The following is a 26,364-nucleotide window of genomic DNA, read 5'->3' as shown; positions in this document are numbered from 1 at the left end:
TACAGTGCATTGAAAGAGTTATGGTATCTTGAGTGGGGTCCCAAAACATTATGCTGAGCGGGGAGCGCTTTAAAGCAAGTACACTGGCTGGGGACCTGACTTAAGTAGTCAACAATAAAACTGATAAAAGGATTTGTCTGCAATTCTAGCTCCCTCTAGAGAGTGATGTTTTCTTCTCTGTGGTATTGACGGTTTTTGAGCTTGCTTGAGAAAGTAGGTTTCAGTGGTTTTTTTTCTTTCAAAAACAGAGCAGTGACTAAGCTTGCTTAAAAGTCACAGCTACTGTGATGCTTGTGCTACTGACCTCCCTTTCTCTTCCTCCCACCATGTATGTGGGTGTGCACACCACACACACCCCCTTCCTGAGGTCAGCGTCTAGAAAACTGTCAGAGATAGGAAAGTCAACATTTAATTTCCTCATCTGCCCAAGTGAGTTTAAATTTATATTTAACCTCTCATTGTATTTATGTATATATGTATGTAATATATGTACTTATATTTACCTCTCATTGTAAGCACTTAAATCCTATTGAGATGCAACTCCCTATGCACTTTCTGCATGTTTTTTATTACAAAACGCATGTAAATTTGGTATATGATCCCTAACATTACTACATAATTTTGGGGAGTTATTTCCGCTGCTCAGTCCTCACTTTCTAATACCAGTTATTAGAATGGCTACTGTATAGACAGTTTTTAAATGATAAATCAAGACAAACATAGCATAGTTAAAATGCTGGATATACATGTACATGCAAAGGCCAAGTTCTCATTAAAAGATCCTTTTTGAAGGAGCGCTTTGTCTGGGCTGGGATTTGCCCACTAGAGTTACGTACGCCATCTCTTTAACACAAAGAGAGAACAAGGGAATGTGCTGAACTCTGATTCAAAGCCATTTATAATGGTGTAAAAAAAGCCAACTTGAAAGGCTGAGAGAAATCTACATTAATCTTACTGATTCTGAAAGCAAATAAGGTATTGCTGCACATCATCTTGGATCACGTCAGGAGTTGGATGAAGTGTGAGGTAGGTATTGGATTTTAATAGGAACAGATGAGCTTCAGTGAGACTTTCAGTTTAAGTAGTGTGGTGGAAAATACTGCTATTTATTTGGTCACTCTACATATTTCATTTGTTACTTGATCATCTGTTACAAATGAAAGTTCAGGGTTTTTTTCATTGTGTTACTTCTAAACATAGGTAACGATTACTAGCCAGAGAAATGTTCTGAGTTTAGGCTGTATAAAGAGCTCTCTAGAGCTCTGTTCTCTCGATGTCTCTGTAAAGCATGCTCTGGTATGTCACCAAAAGTAACAGTGGTTGCCAGTCCAGGTGGGATAGCGATGCACAACCTCTGAATAGCACCAAAATGCGGGGACTGGTTTTTCAAGGCAGTTCTTCTACTGTTTGAAAATACTCGCTGTTATGCAGCATGGCTTTTAAGCGGATGATGTTGGCACAGTTTTCATACGTTGTCATTCACAAAATTGTATTGATAAAACATCCACACATGCTGGAAATTTAAAAAATTTCAAAACCTTGGGAAAATGAAGAAATGTTGGTTTCCAAACAAGTGAGAATGATTAAGGCTTTAGACCCTCACTGAACTTTGTTTTCTTTAGGCATTCCCAGCAAACACTAAGGACAAGATTTATCTGCCCGGAATTAAGACACTTGTGTCTGAGTTGTTACTTATATTTATTTTTTTTTTAAGTCAAAGCAGAGAGCTATGATGCAATTTGTTCCCTTTTAGATGGATGTATAAAAGAGATCAGGTAAATCATGCTTAGAGGTGTCTGTTGCTTACCACTTGCTTGACAGAATCTAAATGGCTGTCCTAGATGTGGATTTCTGCACTGTAATCCTTTGGTGAGATCCATTTCAAGCTGAAGATACTTACATGTGGATGTCTGCTGGCATGGCCGATGTCTGTATCCTGTTACAATAATGGAAATCTGGTCCTGCCTCCAGCTAGAGAAGGACCTGGATGTCCTAAAAAGCCTGTTTCAGCCTTACATGCGTGGAGGTCTTAGATATCCTGAAGTGTCTTAAGTGGCAGCAGTGGCCTACATGGGGACAACTGCTTTGAGCCCAGGGACAGCAGAACCACATGAGCAATTCAGCTAAGCAACTGCTGTGTATATACTTCAGGGTAAATTGAATTGCTCTCTAGGCTGCATTTTCCATTTCTACTATAAGGGAGGCTTTGATGCTTGGTTGCTGTGTAGAGCTACACCACGTCCTAATTTAAGTGCCTTAAGCTTAAACTGATCCTGCCTTTAAAGACCAAAAGGTTTTATTGACAATCACCACAGACCTTTCTTCCTAATTTTATAGAAATTAAAATATTATTATGAAGATAATATTCCATGTTTAATTTTATTTTAAAATCCCTCAAGCATTCATTCAGTGCGCAGGACATGTTTCTTCTTTAATTCCATTACTCTGTTCTTTACACAGTCTACTATTTAACAAAACATAGATTAACAACTTGATTTTAAATCATCTTTTAAAAACAAATGGTGCAACTAAACCCTAAATTATGCTTGATTATTCTTAAATTGCATAGAGGAAAGTGCAGTGTTGTGATGATGCTTATATACATTATAAATTAATAAACAAATACTACTTTAAAAGATGATCATCCATTTCAGAACAGGTGTTTTGCTTTTTCTCTTCTGTGCAGTGACTGTAAAACTCTGAAATTGCATTAGTCTGCTTATTTTAACAAATAGCTATAAGCAGTCCTAATTCCACAGTTTTTGTTTAAGGAAATACCTGACTGAGTATTAGTGGGAAATTTGTGCGTAAGTAAATAAACCAAAAATTAAAATAGAATTTCTTTTCTACTACTCATGGAGAAAACATTGTTTATACCAAACACTTGACTATCCTATAGAGTTTACTAGTCATTAGTCCAGTGATGATGTAACTTCAGAAATCTATGTCCATCTTGACCTAAACAAATAGAAATTCTGTAACACCTGTATTCATTTGTGCATTTTACAATGTGAAAACATAGTTTTCTACTCCATATCTTAAAGGTAACATTTATGAAGGGTACAGGTCTTTTTCTGACACAGTGGAAGGAACGTCTCTAATTCAGGAACAGCATTGCACTTCCCCACTTCTTGCTGAAACTGGAAAATGTGTTCACATACATTTATACATACCTATCTGCTTCTAATATAGTTTCATAATAAGTCATACAATTAAAAACAAATAGGATATCATTCAATGACAACAATCCTTTGTGGAACAGTACAATGGAGATTTTTTTTTTTTTTTTTTTTACATATTAATGTCTACTTAAAAGACTATTTAGCCTGTATTACACAGTACAGAAGAGGCTTTTTCTGTCCAATCCATTTGAAGACTGAAAAGCAGACCAGTTTTCCACTTTCTGTAAACAATGCTCATTTATATGCATTTTATATATTGAATGGGATGGAGGTTGTTATTGATCATTATTAAATGTTCATATTCTTAAATTTTTGTTTCTGTGCCTTGCTTTCGCAGACTAAAACTGGTATTGCATTGTTGTATGATGAAGTATCCGAAAATGCTTATGACATCCGACTGAAGCTTACAAAAGAGGTATTAACAATTCAAAAACAAGATGTCGTCTGTGTTAGTGGAAATGATCACAGTGCAAATGTAAGTGCTTCTATATCTCTGTGCTTTCAACTGTGCACTTTAATGTCTTCTGCAGAGATAAGTTTATGGTATTGGAGTGCAAGAGATTTTATTGGGCAATAGAAATATATGTAATCATCAGTTGTTGGGTTTTTTGTGCATACTTACATTCTTGCGTATAAAAACTTTTTTTTGGCCAGTGCTATATGTCCTTTATTCTGACATATGTAACCTTAACAGGAGAGAAAATGTCTGTAAGTACTGAGATGACAGCATTCTTCCACCAAATATTGTTAGGCCATTAAATGAAGGGGAAGAAAAAAGGTTTTTCCCATTGAAAGCCTTTTAAGAAGAAACTAATACACCAGAGTTTTCTTCATTTGTGTATCAAGTGTTGACAGGATGTCTGTTCAAGGGCATAGAGCTGGCTGAGAGAACACATGATAGACACTTAATTCACTTTAATTCTCTTTCAGGCACAGATGGAGCTTAATCAGTGCCAGCATGTATGTGGTGCTTTTTTTTCCCAAAATTCAGTTATGCTGCTTTTTCAAAACACGTGGTGCCCCTAAACTATAGAGGAATCTTCTGTATCACCATTTAATAATGTCACTAGAAAAGCTGGTGGCATTTTGCATAAGCAGTACAGCAGTGGTGTCTAGATTATGGGCGTCACCAAATAGTGTATTTTATTTCCTCACATAAACAGTGTTCCTCTTAAAACTAAGTGTAGGTATCCCAAATTTTACTAAGTAAAATTAATTTCATTAACTGTGCTGGTATTTGCTAGAGTGAACAATTCATGGCAGTGTTCTCAGAGAGGGCCAAGGGGGAGCCTTTCTGTCTGCTTGCTGTATTGCACATGTCATGTAAACGTAAAATCTGGCACTAGGGGACATAAAGTGAGTTTGTGATACTCTGCTAAGAATTAGGAGCCAAAAAAGTATATAGTGGGTATCCGTATATACATATGTGAGTATGTCAGAGAGTCTGCCTATATAACACAAAAACGTTTCATTCCTGCCATAGTAAATATTTATATAAATTGTTTAATATCACACAAAAAATAATTTGAAATAGCTTTTAGTAGTTAGAAACATTATGTACTGGTTTCAAAACTTGTCCATGAAACTCTGTGGAACATGACTTGCTCTTAAAAATGTTCAAAAAGGTTGCATCAGTTGGCAACTAGTGGGAAGCCACTCAGTGAAGTGAAAGGCATTTCTGGTTGGTTTGCTGAAATAAATATAAGCCTCAGTCAAAAATCATCTGCTTGCATATACTTTCTACTTCACTGAGAAGCATGAAAAACTCCAGCTTTTAACTGCAGGCATTACTGGTAGTGCTGATAAATTGTATGCAAATTGTGGTTGCAAGAGTCAGTAAAATATCATGTGACTGCAAGATATGGTGTCTGTGCATATAAGTATACGTGATTGCTCTGGACTCAATGGTATTTAAATGCCTTATGTATAAACTTTCATAGAAAAGAATCGAAATTCTATCCTACCTAGTCCCAGATTACTTCTTGACGGAATCAGCACAGGCTGGCTGCATCTGAGAAAATGTATCAAATCTGTATATGTATTGATCATCACTCGTCGATCACTCAAGAAAGAAAAAAAAAGGAAAAACACCACCCAAAAACAAAACAAAAAACCCACCCACCCAAAAAATCAAACTCCCCTTCCCCCCCCACGCCAAAACTAAAGCAGTACAAAAAACCACCCCAAACAACTCACCAGGTCTGCCTCTTCCTTCTAATATCAAGGTTTGGGTTGATTTTGATTTTGATGCATTTTACTCCTACATTTTATGGGTACCCTAAATAGTATTTCCTGGTGGAAGACAGGACAGGAAGACAAGCTCTGATAACACTTGAGGGGCTGGATTTTGAAAGAAATTCTTGAAGGCAAGAGTCTCTGCAGAGGAGGCAGAACTGGGATATGCAGCCACTGCGTACAAAATGAGCTGAAGTTCCTTGGTTGTATTTCATGACCAGTATTGATTACACAGTGGGTAAGCCTGGAGAGGAGTGACTTCTGGGACTATGTCAAATGGAGACAGTTTTTCCAGGTTATAGAAGTAGTGTTAATGTGTAAAAGTAAGGGAATTTCAGGTATAATTCAGATGTTCATTTAGGTTTGAGATGCAAAGTATTATGTGGCTCTAAGTATGAAATCCATGCAGAAGGGATTTCTCCCGCCTCATACTGTTGATAGATAGCGTGAGCAATCCTGCCAAGCTGACCTTTCCTGGAAAACATTGTTAATGTTATCTCCTTATTTCCCTTAAGTTTACTCACTGAAGACTCTGAAAACTAAATTTTAAGGCTCTGATCTGTTGTTTTTCCGTGTCCCTTGCAAGATCTTCCCAAGATGTTCCTTTCGGAAAGTGTTCAATCCTCATGGGCTTCTGTTGTCAAACCCTAGTGAGAAAAATGGACTAAACTGTGGCTTCGTGGCAATATTTGCTTTTTCTATATTATAGTTTGAACCAAACAAAAACTTTTGGAACACTAGCATTTAATATAAAGGCCAATCGAGTGCAACATGAAGATGAACACCCTCTTTTTTACAGTATCTAAATTGGTAGTATATAGGAGCTCAAAAACAGAATTTGAAATCAGGGTGAAATAGCTGGTAGTTATCTAGCACTGTTTTTGGTAATTCTGAAGTTCTACATTTACAGCTACGCAAGATAAATTCCAAAGAGATAAATGCTTTACTTTTCAGGTGGTTCAAGAAAATAATTTTCATCCCTGTGCTGTATGACTCAAAATATTAATGGAAAATTGTAACCTGACTGTCAATTATATAGCAAACATAAACAATCACGTTGTCTTACTGATTTATTCTCCTTCTTTCTATTCTTCTTCTTTCTCAGGTATTCATAGTTTACACATGGCTATTCATCAAACCAGTTCATTTGCAACAAAAATAGAAATAACTCGTTTACCTTCTTTCTGTAGTCACCTCAAACACGTAGGAGGGGAAAAAAAATCTTTTGTTTTTAGAGTAACTTTTCTTCTTAGGTGGGATATGTGAATGGAAAAATATTGAAAAAGAAATTTCTGTGTCTACTTGTGGTAATACTTTGTTCTCCAGCCAGTTTTGTGGGACAGCATTCGTGGGATGCATTTGCTTCCAGCCTCCCTGTCGCTGGCAGGTTCGTTGATCCTGAGGAATGCTGAGGACAGGATTTGCAGCCGTGCATAATTAGCTCTGCTAGTCCCGTCCAGTTCTGAATGCTACAACGAGGACTGGCAAAGACATCAGTGATCGCTAGCGCTACTGTCATGGGTTGGACTTTCAGCAATAGAGATTATTCCCAAGGATAAAAGGCTCTCACTATAAAATACCTTTTACTACCATCATCTAGATCTGTTCTTGTTTCATGTTTTGCCATCTGCCATTCATTTAGGTGCTACTTTTAAGCACTCAGAAAGCTTCACTTTTGATGAGAAATTGTAGAGCTGGCTTTCTGTAATTTAATGGCAGTTCAGCCCATTTCACTAGTTCTTGCTATCTTGGACTTGGATGTAGAGTAATGAGAGAGAAGAACGTGGTTTGTGAAATTCAAGATGCATATAGAAGAAATAATGTAAAGGCAACTTTATTTTCCTTAGTTTTCACATTTTTCACAGTAGACAAGATGGCTTTTAAATATCTGTAAAAATCCTTCTGGAAGTGGAACCATTGTGGGAAACAATATTTTCTAGTGTTTGATTATATACTATTACATTTATAAAAAGTAATTTATATATAACTATATATAATATTTATATATTTTAGATTCATGTGATTAAACATGCGCTCTTTCCACCAAGGTGTATTTCAGAACTTCAGATTTGGCAAATCCAAGCGTTCTAAGCAAGTCTTCATGACGTAGTATTATGTTTGGGGTGTTCAGATTCGTAGGAAAAAGGAGAATGTACGGGTGCATAAAAATCGGTGCGTGCTCATAGAAGCCAAACAGGTATTGACAGAAATGGTGTACTGAAAATAAATAGACATTTTTCACTATCTTCTATGTATTTTTAACAGAAGATTTTTTTTTCCCCTGGATTTCAAGTTTAACAATATTCACAGAAGGGAATTAATTGTATGACAGACAGGAAGAGATCCATTTTCAGTCAAAGGAGAAACAGGGAAGCATTAATTTTTATACTTTATGCTTCATTAAGGGATGATTTTGCTTTAACTTTTTGTCATTCCTCATGCTAAAATTAATTTCTTAGATACAACGCCTCACTCCCTTAATATTCTTTGTTTTTCTTCCACGTGTATTGCTATCATCCTTCTGTTGTCAGCCCACCGTTTTATGCCTCTCCTCTTTTCATAAGCAAGTTTTTTTTCTTTTACTTTGTATTACATTTCTGTATCTTTTTTTCCTGCTAATTCCACTTGCAAAGTAAGAAAAAGAAAAGAAATGCATCTGGCTTTTTATCAAACTCAGTCCTCACAGAGCTGAATTGTCTCTGGTTTGGTCAGTGGTCAGGCAAATAGGTTTCTAATGCAGGCTCCTGGCATCTTGATTGGAAGAAGGCTCCTCAGAGGCTTATGTGAGTCTAATAGAATTAGAATAACAAAAACCTTTGCATCCTGGGTATGCAATTGTCCAGCTTCACAAGCCGTGTCTTAGCTGGACTTTATCAGAATGAAGCAAGGTAGGTGAATAGGGAAGAAAAATAGCAAGATTAGTTGTTTTGTTGATTCAAAAAATAGAAACAGTGCCTGAAAGTACTGTTTAAATCCCTGATGAGACTGCTGTGACTTTATAACTCAGATGCTAATAAGGACAGAGAAGAATGTTATTTTAGCAAACCTCTAGGGAACGGTCTGCATTAAAGTCTAAAAGTTTTTTTTTTTTAACCCAAGGAATTTTCTATCTAGATAACTACTAATATTACTGTTTGCTCAGTGCCTGTTTTACCATCACTGGTATGGTATTTTAGTCCAAAACTACTTTTAAAAAAGCTAATAATTAACAATTTCTAACTTTTTGGAAACTTCAAGTAGATGATTAAAGAAAGACTCTTCCTTTTGAAACTAAGAACACTTGTATGGAGAAAATACATTATTTAACCATTTGTTATTTGTTTTCCATGCTCTGTAAAACTGACCTAGATATTTAGAAGATAGCTATCAAGTAATTCTTTAGGATCTTTATTATGAGAGATCATAAGCTTGTGTTGCTGTCACTTTGAGAACAGTTAAAAGTTTGTATCACAAAATAAATAATAAATATGAGTATTCATCAGCATGACAAAAAAACTTTATTATTAAAGATAAAAAGAGTAAGTAGCTTAAGTAAAAAGGCTAATAAATGTAACAGAACAGAAAAATGCAAAGGACACTATGGATATCCCTGAAAAATAATCTCTCCCTGAGACATGGGAAGAGTCCAGCTGAAGGTAAGCGTTCATACCAACAAGATAGAAAAGAAAGGCAGCACAACATTGGTGTTACTACATGGTAAACGAGGCATATGTACAAACATATGTGTCCTTTATTAAAATTGCAATTAATCTATTATACACAGAGCCATGACAGACTGTCAGGATTGGTAAATTGGTATATTGTGGGAGCTTGCGTAGCAGTTTAAAATCTTCAACAGTTAGGGGCAAAATATCTGATTGCAATGGAAGCATAAGCCTTTCCAGTTACAGTATGCAGGATATTGATGGGTGCAACCTCCACTGTTCATCTTTGTCTTCACACCAGCCAACATGTGAAATGTTGCGCAAAGTGAATACAAATGAAATTACTCAAATAAAGAACAGCTGTGGTCTGGCAGGATTTAGCTATAATTCACTGTTATAGGATGTCTTTTTACTCAAAAGCAATCAGCTTATTTTTAATGGGAAAAGAAAGAAGTGTAATCATATCTTGCCACAGGGTCTTATATATGTTGTTAGTAACTCTGGAAATCCATATTTGTAGATGATCTGCATAGACTTAATCTATATTGTTAGTCTGAGAACAGTCTGAGTCCCAGGTTCTCTCATAGCTCCTGCCAAAGAAAACTCCTGTCCCAAATTAAGCATCTTGCAACTCAGTGGGGGAGTTCCTGAGGATTCTTGTGAACTCATACCAAGACTGAATGTGTATCATTCAGACACATTTAATATGATCACCACACCCTGGAGAATAAACTACAGTGGGGTCTGTCACAGTCATCTTTACTAGAATAGATCATGGAATAATTTAGATTGAAAGGAACCTCTCGAAGTCATCTAATTCAATCCACTGCTCAAAGTGGGGATAGCTTCCAAGTTTGGGCAAGTTGCTGAGAGCTTTGTCCATTCACGTTTAAAATATCTCCAAGGATGGAGATGGTACCACCTCTCTGGGCAGCCTCTTTTAACGCTTAACTGCTTTCACTGTGAAATTATTTCATGCTGTTACAGTCAATTGGAATTTCCTTTGCTGCAAGTTGTGACTGTTGCCTTTCGTCTTTTTTTTGGTGCATCCACGAGAAGAATCTGGTTCTGTCTTTTGTATAATTCTCCTTTAGCTTGGCAGGCTTTGAAAATAAAATGAGTAACTTCATTTTACTCTATTTAAAAAAAAACAAACAGAAACAACCCCCCCCCAAAACCTTTGATCTACAGTAGTGGAAACAGTTATAATAAGATGAACCAATAAAAATATCTTATTATACCATATTTAGTAAGGATGCTATGCAGCTGTCCCAGATCTTCACTAGCATGTGAAAAGATCTGCTCTGTCTCTATACAAAACTCGACAGCGACTGGCACGCCTCAGTCGATTTTTATAGCTGCATTCTTCCTGTTCCTTTTGGGAAAAGGTGAGATCCTGTGCAATGCAGGGAGTTAAGTTTCAAAACTCTCTTTCCAACTCAAACTAATCTTTTCCTTTCTGTCTATGTGTTCCTTATTATAGTTTACTTCCTCTTCATGGAAGTGGAGAATGAGGCATCATCTCATTCTGGAGAACAAGTCTTATGAGGAGCGGCTGAGGGAACTGGGGTTGTTCAGCCTGGAGAAAAGGAGGCTGAGGGGAGACCTCATCGCTCTCTACAACTACCTGAAAGGAGGTTGTAGCGAGGTGGGTGTTGGTCTTTTCTCCGAAGTAACAAGCGATAGGACGAGAGGAAATGGCCTCAAGTTGCGCCAGGGGAGGTTTAGATTGGATGTAAGGAAAAATTTCTTTACTGAAAGAGTGGTGAAACATTGGAAGAGGCTGCCCAGGGAAGTGGTTGAGTCCCCATCCCTGGAGGTATTTAAAAGACGTGTAGATGAGGCGCTTAGGGACATGGTTTAGTGGGCCTGGTGGTGTTGGGTTGACGGTTGGACTCGATGATCTTAGAAGTCTTTTCCAACCTCAGTGATTCTATGATTCTATGATTCTATGATCACGTGTCTTTCCCTCCCTTTCTTAAGGTTTCTTGACTTACATTTCCATTGTCTCCATAATTGGTTCCACTTTTGAGTTACACTGTCTTTTTAAGCAATGCAACTATTTCTATTTTCTAAGAATATAAAACAGTCTATTAAAAACTATACAGACTTGGGACTAAAGTTTATACAGGCACCCTTTGTACAAAAAGCTTTTCCTGAAGGCCAGGCATGTTATAACCAACAGTAGAGCAAATCTTATTTGTAATAAAGTTCTTTGATTGACACCCCACCCCCAATGTAGTTTTACGGAAAAGCTGTTACATTATTTTTCAACGCATTCTTTGATTGTTTACCTGGTGTCCTGGTTTTGGCGGGGATAGAGTTAATTTTCTTGCTAGTAGCTGGTGTAGTGCTGTGTTTTGGATTTAGTATGAGAATAATGTCCATAACACACAGATGTGTGTTATAAGATTCTGGTGGTTACAGTTCCTGAGAGGGCAGTATTAATGACTTGTGGAAATGCACAGGTGTGGCACGTTCAGTCTGACCAAAGTGGCTAAGTCTGTGACGTTTACATTTTCTTCATGCTCCACTGATTTCTTAAGATTTGTGTATACTCACTATTTTTAATAAAGGCTGTGGGACGTAAATAAGTAGTAACAATAGTGAGTAAGGAAGCGATCAAAACTCAGGCTTTCTGGCTTCTAGTTAAGTGTTCTTTGACCCTGGACTGCCACATACTGGAAGAAGGAATCTCTGTGTCCCAGTCCTAGGTGATGGCACTGCAGTTCATCTGATGTGCTGCATGATACGTCATATGGTCTCTTCACATACCAGCATAAGGCTCCGTGGTTCTAGCCTTATCATGCAGATGCCTATATTGTTAGACTCAGTGATTAATCATAATCCAGCACCATCCTTCATTAGGGCTGCTGCATGCACTCTCTAACCTTGGTATGATGTTTCTTCTGAATTCCATCTGGAAATAATTTTAGCAAGAGGAGCCCCTACTGTAGTTTAAAATCTGTATTTCTAGGAAGAAAGTCAGGCAATAGGTGGACTGCAACCTGCAGCCACTGGGAAGGTGGAAGTGCGCTGCCAATCAGTGAGAAGTGAGGGTTGTGTGAGCAGAAGTGGAAATCTCTGTACTTGGTGGAACGTTAAACACATGCAGAACAATTTGCTGAGGAAGCTCTGGGGCTGGAGAGGTGGGGGGTGTGAGCTGAGAAGATCCTCATCATGGGAACTAACCATCTTTAGGAGAAGCCTTTCTGAACGATTTCACATATCCTTGTTCTCCACCGCATCCTCTTTTGTTCTTTTTGAATATGTAACAACCAGCAGGATGTCTGTATTTTATGATACATTTTACTGGGTCTCACATTCTCACAGGATCTGTTTCTTCAGTCATTTTTTATCTCATAACTTCCTTGTCATAGCTTCAAGAATTGCTGAAGAAAAGGAAGACAATATGGCTGGTGTGTTAAGTAGCCATCTTTATCTTCTTACCCCTTCTGGTATCAGACTATTTCTTCCCTTGCGTCCATGCAGGACAGGTTGCAGGCTTCTCTTGTAACTCTTCACATTGCATTCTTGTTTTGCTTCTTCCTTTGCCCTGCGTGTTTCCCAAGGGCCTGGGTAGCGAGCTCTGCTGTTATTGCCATCATTGCCTAAGACTGGCTTTTATTTTCTATTGTCAACCTGCCATGTAGTATCTGTAGTAAATTTGACATCTTACTTTCAACAAGTAAGGAGGCCTTTTGAGACTACTCTTTCCAATAAATGACAGATGCAACTGTAGTAGTGGGAATAAAGTTTGTTTATCTAACAAAAAATAGTACTCTGAGCTACTCTGAACAATGCAGCAATGAATGATTTCTTTGCTCACATTTTCCTGTCTTCCTGTTTAGCCGCTTACCTTGCTTACGGAATAGTCTGTTATCTGTTAAGGTAATAGTCTGTTGTGGTTTGAGCGTGGGGACTAGATGAGCTCAGATACCAAGGCGTGTTTAGTCATGGCTATATTTAGTGTTGACAAGTCACTCAGCATCCCAGTCCCACAGTGGGGGAGATGCCCACCCATGAGAGAAGCCAGTATAGTGGTTTCCCACACGACATCCCTGCCCCATGGCAGGGGGACAGGGCAGCCCAGGAGGGCACTGCTAGAGTCAGCACAGTGGTCTTACACGTACTGATTAAGTAGAAGGGAAAAGAATAAAAATAAGTAAAAATGTTGACAATCTTTGTCTTCCAACCTATTCTAGCCATTGTGAATGGGCTTGTTAGTTAGTTAGTTAGTTAGTTTCAAGAGAATCTGGAGAAGATGGGCTATTTCAAGTGTTCTCACATTTTCTACCATGTATTTCAGTTTGATGTTTGGAAATAATATATGCATTCATTAATATTTTTATGTAGACTGGCACAGAAAAGGGAAATATGGTACATACAGAATCTTTTTCCAAATATATCTGTTTATATCAATGAGTGTGGAGTACTTCAAGCAGAATCTCCTTCTGAAATCCCTTTAGTACATTGTTCATTAAGATAGAGACATATATAACATTTTTCCTAATGAAAGATCCTAGAATCATAGAATCATAGAATCACTGAGGTTGGAAAAGACCTCTAAGATCATCGAGTCCAACCGTCAACCCAACACCACCATGCCCACTAAACCATGTCCCTAAGTGCCGCATCTACTCGTCTTTTAAATACCTCCAGGGATGGGGACTCAACCACTTCCCTGGGCAGCATCTTCCAATGTTTCACCACCCTTTCAGTAAAGAAATTTTTCCTCACGTCCAATCTAAACCTCCCCTGGCACAACTTGAGGCCATTTCCTCTCGTCCTATTGCTAGTTACTTGGGAGAAGAGACTAACACCCACCTCGCTACAACCTCCTTTCAGGTAGTTGTAGAGAGCGATGAGGTCTCCCCTGAGCCTCCTTTTCTCCAGGCTAAACAACCCCAGTTCCCTCAGCCGCTCCTCAGAAGACTTGTTCTCCAGACCCCTCACCAGCCTCGTTGCCCTTCTCTGGACACGCTCCAGCACCTCAATGTCCTTCTTGTAGTGAGGGGCCCAAAACTGAACACAGTATTTGAGGTGTGGCCTCACCAGGGCCGAGTACAGGGGCACGATCACTTCCCTCCCTCCTGCTGGCCACACTATTTCTGATACAGGCCAGCATGCCATTGGCCTTCTTGGCCACCTGGGCACACTGCCGGCTCATGTTCAGCCAGCTGTCGACCAGCACCCCCAGGTCCTTTTCCGACAGGCAGCTTTCCAGCCACTCTTCCCCAAGCCTGTAGCACTGCATGGGGTTGTTGTGACCCAAGTGCAGGACCCGGCACTTGGCCTTGTTGAACCTCATACAGTTGGCCTCGGCCCATCGGTTCAGCCTGTCCAGGTCCCTCTGCAGAGCCTTCCTACCCTCGAGCAGATCAACACTCCCGCCCAACTTGGTGTCGTCTGCAAACTTACTGAGGGTGCACTCGATCCCCTCATCCAGATCATTGATAAAGATATTGAACAAGACTGGCCCCAAAACTGAGCCCTGGGGAACACCGCTCGTGACCGGCTGCCAACTGGATTGAACTCCATTCACCACAACTCTCTGGGCCCGGCCGTCCAGCCAGTTTTTGACCCAGCGAAGAGTACACCTGTCTAAGCCGTGAGCCGCCAGCTTCTCAAGGAGAATGCTGTGGGAGACGGTGTCAAAGGCCTTACTGAAGTCCAGGTAGACCACATCCACAGCCTTTCCCTCATGCACTAGGCGGGTCACCTGGTCATAGAAGGAGATCAGGTTGGTCAAGCAGGACCTGCCTCTCATGAACCCGTGCTGGCTGGGCCTGATCCCCTGGTTGTCCCGCTCATGCCTTGTGAGCACCCTCAAGATGAACTATCGGCTTGGTGGCTGTAAGTCTTAGTCTTTCATAAAGAGTAGGCTGCTTTCTTAAATGCAGTTCGGTTGTCTTTGAACATATGCAAGCTTGTTTAGTCAACACCTATATGCTCCACTGTTTTCATGAATCAGAACAAGACAAAAGTTTTACTCAGACGTGCAATTAGGCAATTTGAATTTCCTTTAATACTTAAAGCATTACAAAAGTCAAAATTTTAGTGGCCTTCTCAGGTTTATAATTTGTTGTTCAAAGAGACAATACATTTCCAAAATACATATTCTTCCACCGTAGACTAAATCCAAATGCAACAGCCAGCCTACCCACTCAAAGAACTGCTTGACATACAAGCAGATCAAACCACCTGTCAAACACTTAGCGGGTAAATCTGCCTTCTCTTTCCATTGCTGGTACATTTGACACTGGACAATGCATTTGTTTCTCAGAATTTAGGTGCTAGAGAATGTCATGGCCAAATTGTTACCCCAATTCTTAAACATAACGGTAGGTATTACAAAGCCAGTATCGCTTTGAGAAACAGGTAATAAAATTCTTGACAACGTGCAACAGTACAAGGTCTCAGAAAGATAGGAATATTTCATGTTGGTATCCTGGCCAATTACAGTTTTAATAATTACAGTCTGTCTATTTAAATGTGTCCTGAAGTTTCATGCAGGGCACTTATTCTTCCTCTAATCTCCTAGAAACAGAAATCGAAACAAAACAGACCTACTATGTGGTGTGCTATGGGAGGTACATAATTACTTCTGCTTTGTAGCACAACTGGAATGAGTGATCATTATAGTATACACATTGAGTACTTTGGAAGCCTTCAGAATGAAGAGTTTTAATAAACTGTAGATACTAGTAAAGGATATCATTAGCAAAACAAAATGCTAGTTAAAAAGCAAAAAAAGTATTCATTTCAGCTTTCCTGTTCAGAGTGATAATTAGTAACACTTTCTAAAGAGTTTTCCTTGCCTATAAGGAAATAAAATTACACAGCCATCATACAGTCAACTATAGCTCTGTATTTTTTTTAAGGTTTTTCTTTTTAAGACTGATACAGATGTCTGCCTCACTTTAGCCTCAAACCATAAATAAATTAGTCTGAAAAGAAAAATTATATATAGCCTGCAGGCAACTAAAGAGTGAAATAAGTTGCTTGTATGTTTGACTGAGACATAAACACTAGGTTTTCAGCTGCGTATGTGCATGACATTATCATTAATGTCACAAAAAGATAGGTTTTTTTTCCCCACAAATATTGCAATTCATTTTTGGCAAGAAGTTCTGGAGTAGAATTTTCTTTCATAGTTGCTTGCAAAGCTAGTGTGAGTTTCTGTCCAAATTTTATAGTCATGAAATTTTGTCATTGCTTAAGAAGTTCAGAACTGAGTCAGACCTAAAATCTACTGAGCCCACTGTCCTTTTTCCAACAGCAGCCATTAATGTTTCCCTAGAAAAGCCAAACAGGGCAAGAATATGTGATGCTTCTCTTAACACTTTCCCTGCCCCAAGTTATTCAGTGCCTTCTTGAGCAAAATGCAGTTTTGTAATAGCTCTTAACAGATTTATTTTTGCTATAGTTGTCCAATATCCCCTTGAACACATGTAGACTTTCAACATCCAGAATTTTTTTCTCACCAGACTCTAGAATCTACTATACATTGCACAAAGAATCACCTGTTTTTGTTTGTTCTGGTCCTAGTTCCTAATAGTATTATTTGATGCCTCCTAGTTTTTGTACTGGAAAAGGCTATAACAGCTGATTCCCGTTCACTGTCCTCTATGCAACTTACTGTATTGTAAGAGCCTCCTGATCCCCAGTCGTCTCTTTTCCTGGATGAAGAGTTATAGCCTATTCTGTTATTCCGTGTACAGGAGTGGTTTTGTGCTTCCATCATCCTTATTGGCTTTTTCTGTACCTTTTCTAGCAGTTTCAGGTATGAAGGGACCAAAACGGTATGCAGTTTTCAAGGTGGGGTGAACTTTGGGTTTCTACAGTGGTATAATGATGTTCTTTGTCTCTCTTCTTTTGCTAAGACTTCCAAAAATTTGATTTGTCTTTTTGTTCACTACTGAACACTGCACTGATGATGTCATGGAACCATCTACTTTAACCCCAAGGTCTTACTCCTTAATAGAAGTGACTGAATCAGAATCAATCCTAATTCCTTATATAAATAATGTAAATGGGAAAAATAATCTCTCTCACTAGCTTTGATCTGCTGTTGTATTTTGTGTGCTGTTTTGTTGCCCGGTTACTATTCTGTAAGATGTTCTGCAAATATTTTCAGTTCCCTTATTCTTCCTGTCTCAGTAAGCAGCAAAGTTAATCTTACTGCTCCTACCTTTTTTTTTTTAATTCTTCATGAGTATGTTAGATAGTGTGGGTTGCAACATAGGCAACAGTGGAACTTTACTGGTGACCTTCCTCCATTGTGAGGATTATGCATTTAATCCATCCCCTTGTTTTCTATCTATTTTCTAACTAATTTTAATTAGCAATATATCTGTGCGAGACTGTTCCCTCACAGTTCTTATGTTTCTATAACTCGCCTTTAAAACATACGTTGTCTCTTCCAAGGTAGATCAAGTTCATCAAAGTGTCTGCCTATTCTGTTCTTTGTTATAGTTTCTCTCACTGTCTAGAGTTGTTCCCCCCCCCCCCCCCTATAGTTTGTTCTAATTTGTTTAGTGCAGGCCTTAAGTTTCCTAAGCCTTAACTGGAAACTTTTATAAAAAAATGGGATTTTATTTTCAGTGTTTTACTCTTCATGTATCAAGGCTTTATTGAGAATTATCCTGATTTGCTCCTGCTTTGATTCATCCCTGAGTTCCTTTAAGGCTAGGGTGAATGCTATCTGCCCCTGGTGATTTGCTACTGTTAGTTAGTCAATTTGCTTCTAAAGTGGTTTCAAATTCAGCCAGATCCATACATCCTTTGTGCTACAAAGAATGTTGGAGGAACGTCACTAGTTTCTGTTACACTAGTGAAAAGTGTTCATTTATCTTCCCTTCAGTAGCCTTATTTTCTCTGAGTATGCCTTTTATATCTTGATCATAAATAGGCCCTGCGGTTTCTTTGGCAGACCTCCTGTTCCTGATAGATTTGAAGATTTATTATTGATTTTGATTCTTTTTGGCAGGTGTTGGAACTCTCTTTACTGTTACTGCCTAATTCTGTTTTTCAATTATATTTGCTTATGTTCCTTTCTCTTGTCTTCATTTGAATATGATATCCATTAGTCTTTACATGTAGAAATCTCTCTTAACCTCCTCTTTAGCCATGCAGTTTTCCTTTTTCTCTTAATTAAGCACTTCTAGTAAGTGGCATTCATTGTCTCTGTGCTTCCAGTGTGGTACCCGTAAGTACTCTTCACGCTGCCTATAAAGTTTTAATTTTCTTAGCTGCCCCCTTTATTTTTTCTTTCAACAATATTCCTCACTTTTGCATAGTTCCCTTCTTGGGAGCACAGTTGCATAAATGTTGAATGTAAAGTACATAGCAGTTGCTATTACAGAGTACCTTTTCAGCTGTAAAAATTTTAACTACATCCTGCATACTATACTCAAGACTAGAACAAGTACTGTGTCTAGTCTTGTGAGCTCCGTGAAGCAGTGACTGATAGAGACCTGCTTTTTGTTGACTGCATTATATCCTTATGTGTATCTGTTCAATCCACTGGAGGTTAAGTGAAGTCTGTTACCACTGTTACATTTCTCATTCCTGTTGCCTATTTGCATATCTCACTGTTACCATCCTAGTTGAGCGGTCACCAATACAGACTTTTGCATTTAACCTGGAATCTGTTGTTTTTCCTTGTTGCGGTAATTGGGTTGTTAGTTTTATTTGAGTCTAAATTTTCTGTAGCACAAGGCATTTACTCTGCTGTTTATCTAGCCTATTTTACCTTTCTTATATACTTTGCATCCCAGAGTGTTTATACCTTTGTTTAGTTCACATTTAGTGCATTTTAGAACATTTTGGTTTTGTTCCTGGCACTCTGTTTTACATTTCCTGTTTGTATTATTCCCTCCCTGACCTGTCCTTCACTTCAGGATACAGAATATCTCTGTTTGTATCCATAATAGAAGCAGTCTATTATCCATTACATCCATAATTATACTGTCTTCTGTACCTGTCAACTTTTCCAATGGTACAGTTTAAAACTTTACTTATGGTCTTCCTGAATTTTAAGTACCAGCAGCTTTGGGTCCTTTAGAGTTCAGATGAAGTCTGTGCCTCCTGTACAAGCTCCCTTTGTTGCAAAAATGCCGCCAGTTTCTGATGAAGCTGAATCCCTGTTCCTTGAGCCACCTCTTTAGGCAGCTTTCAAACCTTGCCTGTCTCCCCAGACCTGCAGAGACTACTGGAAGAGTTTTGGAGAACCTTACTATAGAAGTCCAGGTCTCTAGCTTCCCTTCTTGCTACCTGATTTTCATCCCTAGTACTTACTTACTGTCTTTTCCTACTTTTTTGGTACAAATGCAGACCAAACCTCCCTGGTGCTTCTTGGGCTAAGCAGGATTCCTGTGGGATGTGCCACCTTGTATGTTTAGTCAAACATTTTGGAGTCTTCTCCCTGGAGTGATAAACGTATCTGTCTATTTGCCTGGTCATCATCTACCACCATTACAGTTGTCTGGGATCACTGCTTTAAGAAGAGCATTCTCTCATCAAGAAAATTGATGTCATCCATTATGAGAACTACCAATGGAATTACTCCCACATCACCAACTTGTTGCATCCTGCCAGATGCGACTTGTGGGCTCTGCTGTACGATGTTCCTGAAAATCTTCTCAATGAGCTGGATATATGTGCCTTCTTCCTCTGGGGAGGGTACTCAGATCTTTGATACTAACACAGTAAACTGGATAACTCTCATCTTCCATGAATTCTGCCTTCATTTCTTCTGTGAGAAAAGATGGAAGGACAGCTCTTTGATGGAAGGACAGTTCTTTGAAGCTGATTTCTGTGTTCAAGGGATTTGCAGCTTTCTCTTTCTGTTGTTGAGCACCAGCGAACAGTAAAGGTCTGCCAGGCTTTTCCCAACTAACACATTCTCTGGACAGACAGACATCTGCTTCTGTCATTGCCTTTGCCTCCTTGCTTTACACCTGTGGCTGGGCATCGGCATTCTTACCAATTTCTGTTCCCTATAGATCATTTTATGAAAATTTCAGGTTAATTTCAATGTACGTGCCTGGAATCAAATATTTGATGGAAACTTTATTCTGTCACCACTATAAATGAACATCAGTTCTCTATTTTAGACTGCATTTGAAACATACTGTATGTGCACACAGTTGTGTTTTCATGGAGGTCTTAACCGTGCTGAAACCTGTCGGTTGGGTATTTAATCCACATTTGTATAGAAGATTAGGTTTTAATACAAAAGATTCTTGATAAAATGTCATCAGCTAGTCTTGTCCTTCCAACTCGCCACAGCTAACAGCCTGAAGGAAAAAGCAGAGGCAAGCAGACAGAATTACCAGTAAAGTAGTCTACATTCACGACTTGTATTACCAGTAGTCACTCAAGTGCACAACCAGCAAATTCTGCTTTGGCAGATAGGGTTGTTAGTTGGATTTACTTTCATGAAACCTGAGTTTGGCTAAACTTTTGACTCACAATTATAACAATATGTTTGTACCAGTATTATTATTTTTTTTTTATTTTATAAAATTATTTACTAGTGTGACACTATTAAAATTATATCTATAGTGCCAGCTATAGAAGCATCATCATTTAGAGTATATTAAGAGAAATTTTTTTAATGTTCTTTGGACCAAGGACTTTGTCTCACTCTGTGACAGCTGTCAGAATGTTACGTGCTTTTCTATCAGAATTTAAATAAAACCTAATACTAATATGTATGTTATTTTACATGTATGTTTTTATTGTACATGGCTAGCAATGCTACCAGTACTTGTAGGGATAATTAGAAATACTTTAATTTAAATCTGTGCATGTCGTTAATGTATATTGGTGTCCTTTTTCTTTCTGTTTATTTATTGTGAGATCCGTCATACACAGGTCTATGTGACTTCATCTCTACTAGCAAATAAAAGACAGCCATAGCACACATTCAACGTTGTCTATACTGCATGTGAGTGTGCTCCCTGGCTACGTTTTGACTTGTGCCAAATTGTCTGTGCTGGGTGTTGGTGTACTCTCTCTCCGTTTTGGCCAATGTCAGTTATAACTCTGTTAAACAATGCCTCAGACCAAATCAGGAGATGGCATGTGTCATGTAGTGTCCCAGTTTGGATGGTAGTCATAGTGTTTTCAAGGAAAGAAAATTTAGTAATGTGGATGGGAGTTTTACTGTGTTGCTTTGCTGGAGAAAATCCTCCAGCCTGCTTTATTTTAGCATAGGCATGGCTCGTGAGACTGGAATTGTAAGACAAATAGTCTGTTCTTTGGTTTGAAGGAGAAGTGAAAAATACCTTCCAGAATTTTGAGTTACAAGATGGGGAAGAACGAAAGCAAAGAAAGGTCCTGAGAAGAGAACGGGACCACAACAGGATAAGTTAGAGGGGACAGTGTGAAAAGATCAAATAAAAGAGAACAATTACTGTTTAGCACATTTTCCTACAAAACCTGAAATCGAATTCAGTAGTGTCTTGCAGGTATCTAATGTTGAATCTTCTCTAAGTTACACACAATTTTTTTCTTTTTTTTGGCTCAGGTAGTGAGCATCTGTATTATGGGTTTAAGGGTCCAAATGAAGGACCAAATGGAAACTAGCCTGTAGTGAACCATGTGAATTTGTGTTTTTTCCCCCAAAATTGTTTTTAATTTCCTCTTTTAAAATAAAGTTGCAAAGTCAAATATTAGTTAGAAATACACAGGCTATTGTTTCTTGAATCTTAGCTTTGTGTTGTCTTTTGTGTTGGAAGATATGCAGGGAATGAGTTGAGGGGTTACAGGAAGAAAAGGATAGTCTCAATATCTAGTGGTGAATGATTCTGGCCATGAAATAGAGGTGCAATGTAGTCCTAGATGTGTCATGTACATAAACTAACACCAAATTAACACTGCTGATCAGGAATTAGGTGCAGCTTATCTTCTAATGTGAAATTATGATGTGTTAAAATGCTGAACGTTCAAAGCTAAGGCTGAAGCTGGTCAACAAGATACTTTGAACAGATAAATTTCATACAAATACTTAGAAAAAGCATTTAGGCATTAATTGTCCCTCAATCTTTGTGTGCCTTCATTCTTGCTCTGTAGAATGAGGATACTTTTGGCAGGTTGTGAAACTAATTTCATTTATGTGGATGTACCTAAACATTGTACTGCTTACTAGCATAAAGAAAAAGCCCATGAGTATTTTAGTAATACCACATTTAGAACTAAATTAAATTTGTGTTCATGAAATAACATGACAGATCATGCTTTAAATAAAGATAAAAAATAAATATCTGTACACTGTAAGGTCTCAAGGCCATATTACTGTTAAAAAAAGTTTTTAAAAAAATCCAGTTATGGTGTGTCATTCTACAAAAGTTTAAAATCTTGTGTCTATAGGCTGAATGTGTCTGTTTTCCACTTCAAGTCATTGAAATTTTCACTGTATCTGTCCGTAAGATTTGGTCTTCTTCGGCCAAGGAAGATACTTTAAAACTGCTTAATCATCCCTGAAAAGTGCTTAAAAAAAGCTAAATATATTTAACTCCTGGCATCTGTTTCACTACTACACAAATCTCTCAAGCTATTTGGCGTTCCTGTGGCTCTTGCCTGCTACCTCTCCAATTTATTTGCATCATTTTCAAAATGAGCATATCAGAACTAGCTGTATTATTTAAAGTGTGTGGATCACTGCCAGATACAGAAATAATTTATAGTCTCTCTGCTCCTTCTTAATAGTCTCCTGATGATGTAGGATTACACTAGTGATTTTGGCCATGAAACATAGTTTTTTCTCATACTCAGCATGACTCATATGTTTGGTTTTTTTGCAAGACTACCTTTTGCCAGATAGAGTGCTTTTCTCTATTTGTTTGAGCTGTTTTATAGAGTGCTTTTCTCTATTTGTTTGAGCTGTTTTCCTTGTTACAAGGATGACCTTAAATGACCTTGACTTTGAATTGCTGTATGCTTAGAACCTATCCTGTTCATCATTACCTTATCAGAAGTGTTGGCCCTTACAAACATCACTGCAATTAATTTAGATGATTTTTTTTTAGATCACTGATTTTATTTTTTTTCTTTTTTTTAAATAACCCAGGTACTGTCACTATCCCACAAGAAGCATATCCACTAAACAGTAGCTTTATATCAATTACATTTTGATTTGGAAGCTTTTAGCTAGCCAATTTACATGTGCTTAAAATACACAGTATTATTTTGAATAGTTTTATGTTTTTAACCAAGTTTTTGTGGGGTGTCAGATCACTGCCTTATAAGGGTTATTACAACACTGGTACTCTGTCATTGATATTGGAAATTTCATAGCAAGTATTCGTGTCATTTGAAAAGGTATTTTCCATAACACTTTTTCCCTTTAAAATTATTCGTCTTTAAATCCTTATGAACTGGTTTTACTGTTATTCCATAATGGAATGGATAGTTCATTGCCAGATTTATGATCATCTGACCTTAAAGCTTTGTAATATAATGAAGATCCATGGCTCCACTTATATGATTTCAATATTGACCCAGTATTAGCTTTCTTCTAATCTTCTGGAATTGTACACCATTCAATTTTTTTAAATTTCAAAATCAGTAACTGTTCTCATTTAACCTGGCAGGCAGCTAAACACCACACAGACGTTTGCTCACTCCCTGCCTCCCCCACAGTGGGATGGGGGAGAAAATTGAGGAGGAAAAAAAAAAAAAGAGTAAAATTTGTGATTGAGATAAAGACAGTTTAATAGGACAGAAAAGGAAGGGGAAATAATAATAATAAAAGAATATACAAAATAAGTGATGCACAATGCAGTTGCTCACCACCTGCCGACTGATGCCCAGCCAGTTCCCGAGCAGCGGTCACTGCCCCCTGGCCAGCTCCCCCCAGTTTATGTCCTGAGCATGACGTCACATGGTATGGAATATCCCTTTGGCCAGTTTGGGTCAGCTGTCCTGGCTGTGCCCCCTCCCAGCTTCTCACTGGCAGGGTATGAGGAGCTGAAAAGTCCTTGACTAGTGTAAGCACTACTTAGCAGCAACTAAAACATCGGTGTATTATCAACGTTATTCTCATGCCAAATCCAAAACACAGCACTGTACCAGCTACTAGGAAGAAAATTAACTCTATCCCAGCCAAAAACAGGACAATAACAAAAATCTATCTATAGAAAATGAAATGTGATGTTTGGTCTTGTATGACCGCTAGTCATAGTCATAGCAAATGATAGACTATCATAGGATTGAAATAAGTTTGTGTAAATGATCTTGATTATGACACTTGATTATGCTCAGCTTTTGACATTTTATTTTGCAATTTGAACGTCTTTAAAAGTAGGAAGTTTTTGCATTTTTTAAAGGTAGCTCTAATTAGAAAAGCTGTTATGTAGGAAACGTTTAGGTACATGTTTAATACCTTCTTTCAAAGTGTGCTTTAATAGGAATATTTGAAGCTCTGTAATAAGCAACTCTATGAACTATGAAAGTATAAATATCAAGATTATTACAGTATGTTATGCAAATGGATTGCTTTGTAGGGCTACAAACCCTATTATATCATCAGTATTATAATTCGAAATGTACCTATCAACCACATAAAAATACACTTTAGTTATAGTTGAATGTATAAGATGCCAATAAATAATACCTTGCTTGTCTTTTATAAAATGGCTAAAGCTATCCATGTAGTGTATTTGTATTTGTTGTCTAGTAATGCTAAAGCAATCTAAACTGTCAAAATATTTACTCCATTATCCCTATGTGATGGGATATATTGGGATAATTTGTTTACAGGTTGTAAGTGTAGGTGGAGAGAAACATGAATTAAATAAGCAGAGAGGATTTATGTCATAGAAGATGACTCCTGGGAATGAGTCACTGTTCTAGGTGTTGAAAGATGGCATTCTATGCAGTACTGTTCTGCACATTGCAAAAAAGTTCCCCTCCACTCTATAATTATTGTCAACAGATGAAGTCCTATTATTATGTTGTCAGACACCAAGATTTACACATTAATGAAATGTCAAGTTCAGCACACTATTAAACATATGATAGGTTGCTGTAGAAAAATATTGATAAATGTTTATCTTCTTTATGCACTTAAACATGAAATGCAAGAAAATAACCATCTGAAGCAGACTATCACTAAATGTCTTTTGGCATATGCTGCAAAAAATTGGTATAGGCCTGAAGATATGGATTAGAAAACATTGGTATTTTTGATTGCAAAATGAGAATAAATGTCATGTGCATACATGGTAGCAGTTAAAGTAGGTAAATCAGCTATGAAAATGCACATCTCAAAGCTCTTCATATTATTTTCTCATGAAAACATTTGTCAAAGCAAAAGCATGTAAAAATTTCTGTTTAGGAAGAATATCACTTCAGCAATAGAAAAACATCCTAAAAGTCTGCATATGCAATTCATACACAAGTTTTGCTCTCTGTAATAAGGAATTAAATAAGTGCCTATAAACCAATGTTGAATGATACTTCAGAACTGAACTTGATCACTCAGATTGTAGGGTACCTTTGAGAATTAGTTTTTTAAAAGTTAAAAACAGTTTAGAAACATCTTCTATGCTTATTCAGATATTGTGTTTTCACCTAAATTTATTTTTTCTGCAATTTTTTAAAGCACAGAACTGTTACACTTCGTAGACAACCAGTTGGTGGCTTGGGCTTAAGCATAAAGGTATGGATAACTTCTTGTTTCTTCTTTTAATTTTCAGTACGACTAGTTTACTTCAGTCTTAATTGAGATCTCATGGTTAATATGCATCTTTTACAGGGTGGTGCTGAGCACAAAGTGCCTGTCGTCATATCAAAAATATTTAAAGACCAAGCAGGTAACATATGTTTATGTTATTTACTTATATAGTACTGTAGCATATGTGGGTTTTTTTTAAAAATTAGATGTTCTTTAAACTGAGAACTGAAACATATGTATGGCTCATTCTCTCAGCCTCATGCTATCTTTAAGCCTTTCTATAAATGTCCAAATGGTCCATGTGCCTTTGTGTTGAATTTAAAATGTATAATTTTTTCAAGTCTTTAGGACCTGTACTTGAAATTTTACTGATAAGTAATAGTTTCAGAAAACATATTTTTTACTGCAGTAAGACAGTTGTGTTGTAAACAAAATATTTAAAGTTACTTGTGAAAAAAAACCTATGACATAGGAAATCTATTGATGTACTTAACTTTAATAACCCAGAGGATACAAAAATATAAACCAGACATATTTTTTTCCCCACACAGTAATTCACTGCTCTACGGTATGACTAACTGTGCCTAGTTGCAAACACAGAGTGATTTGTAATGTT

General features: G+C 37.7%; 1 protein-coding gene across 1 annotated transcript in view; it reads left to right on the top strand.

The window, feature by feature from the left end:
• Nucleotides 1–26,364, top strand: part of SNTG2 (syntrophin gamma 2) — a 313,450-nt gene that overhangs the window by 129,367 nt on the left and 157,719 nt on the right. The window contains exons 2-4 of the mRNA XM_076335436.1: nucleotides 3,520–3,657; nucleotides 25,677–25,733; nucleotides 25,830–25,887. Of these exons, the coding sequence (XP_076191551.1) occupies nucleotides 3,520–3,657; nucleotides 25,677–25,733; nucleotides 25,830–25,887 (253 nt within the window). The remainder of the gene's footprint in view (nucleotides 1–3,519; nucleotides 3,658–25,676; nucleotides 25,734–25,829; nucleotides 25,888–26,364) is intronic.

The sequence above is a fragment of the Aptenodytes patagonicus genome, chromosome 3 (genome assembly GCF_965638725.1).
Source record: "Aptenodytes patagonicus chromosome 3, bAptPat1.pri.cur, whole genome shotgun sequence".
Classification (NCBI taxonomy): Eukaryota; Metazoa; Chordata; class Aves; order Sphenisciformes; family Spheniscidae; genus Aptenodytes; species Aptenodytes patagonicus.
Note: the sequence above shows the minus strand (reverse complement) of the source record. Positions and strands in the feature narration are given on the sequence as shown.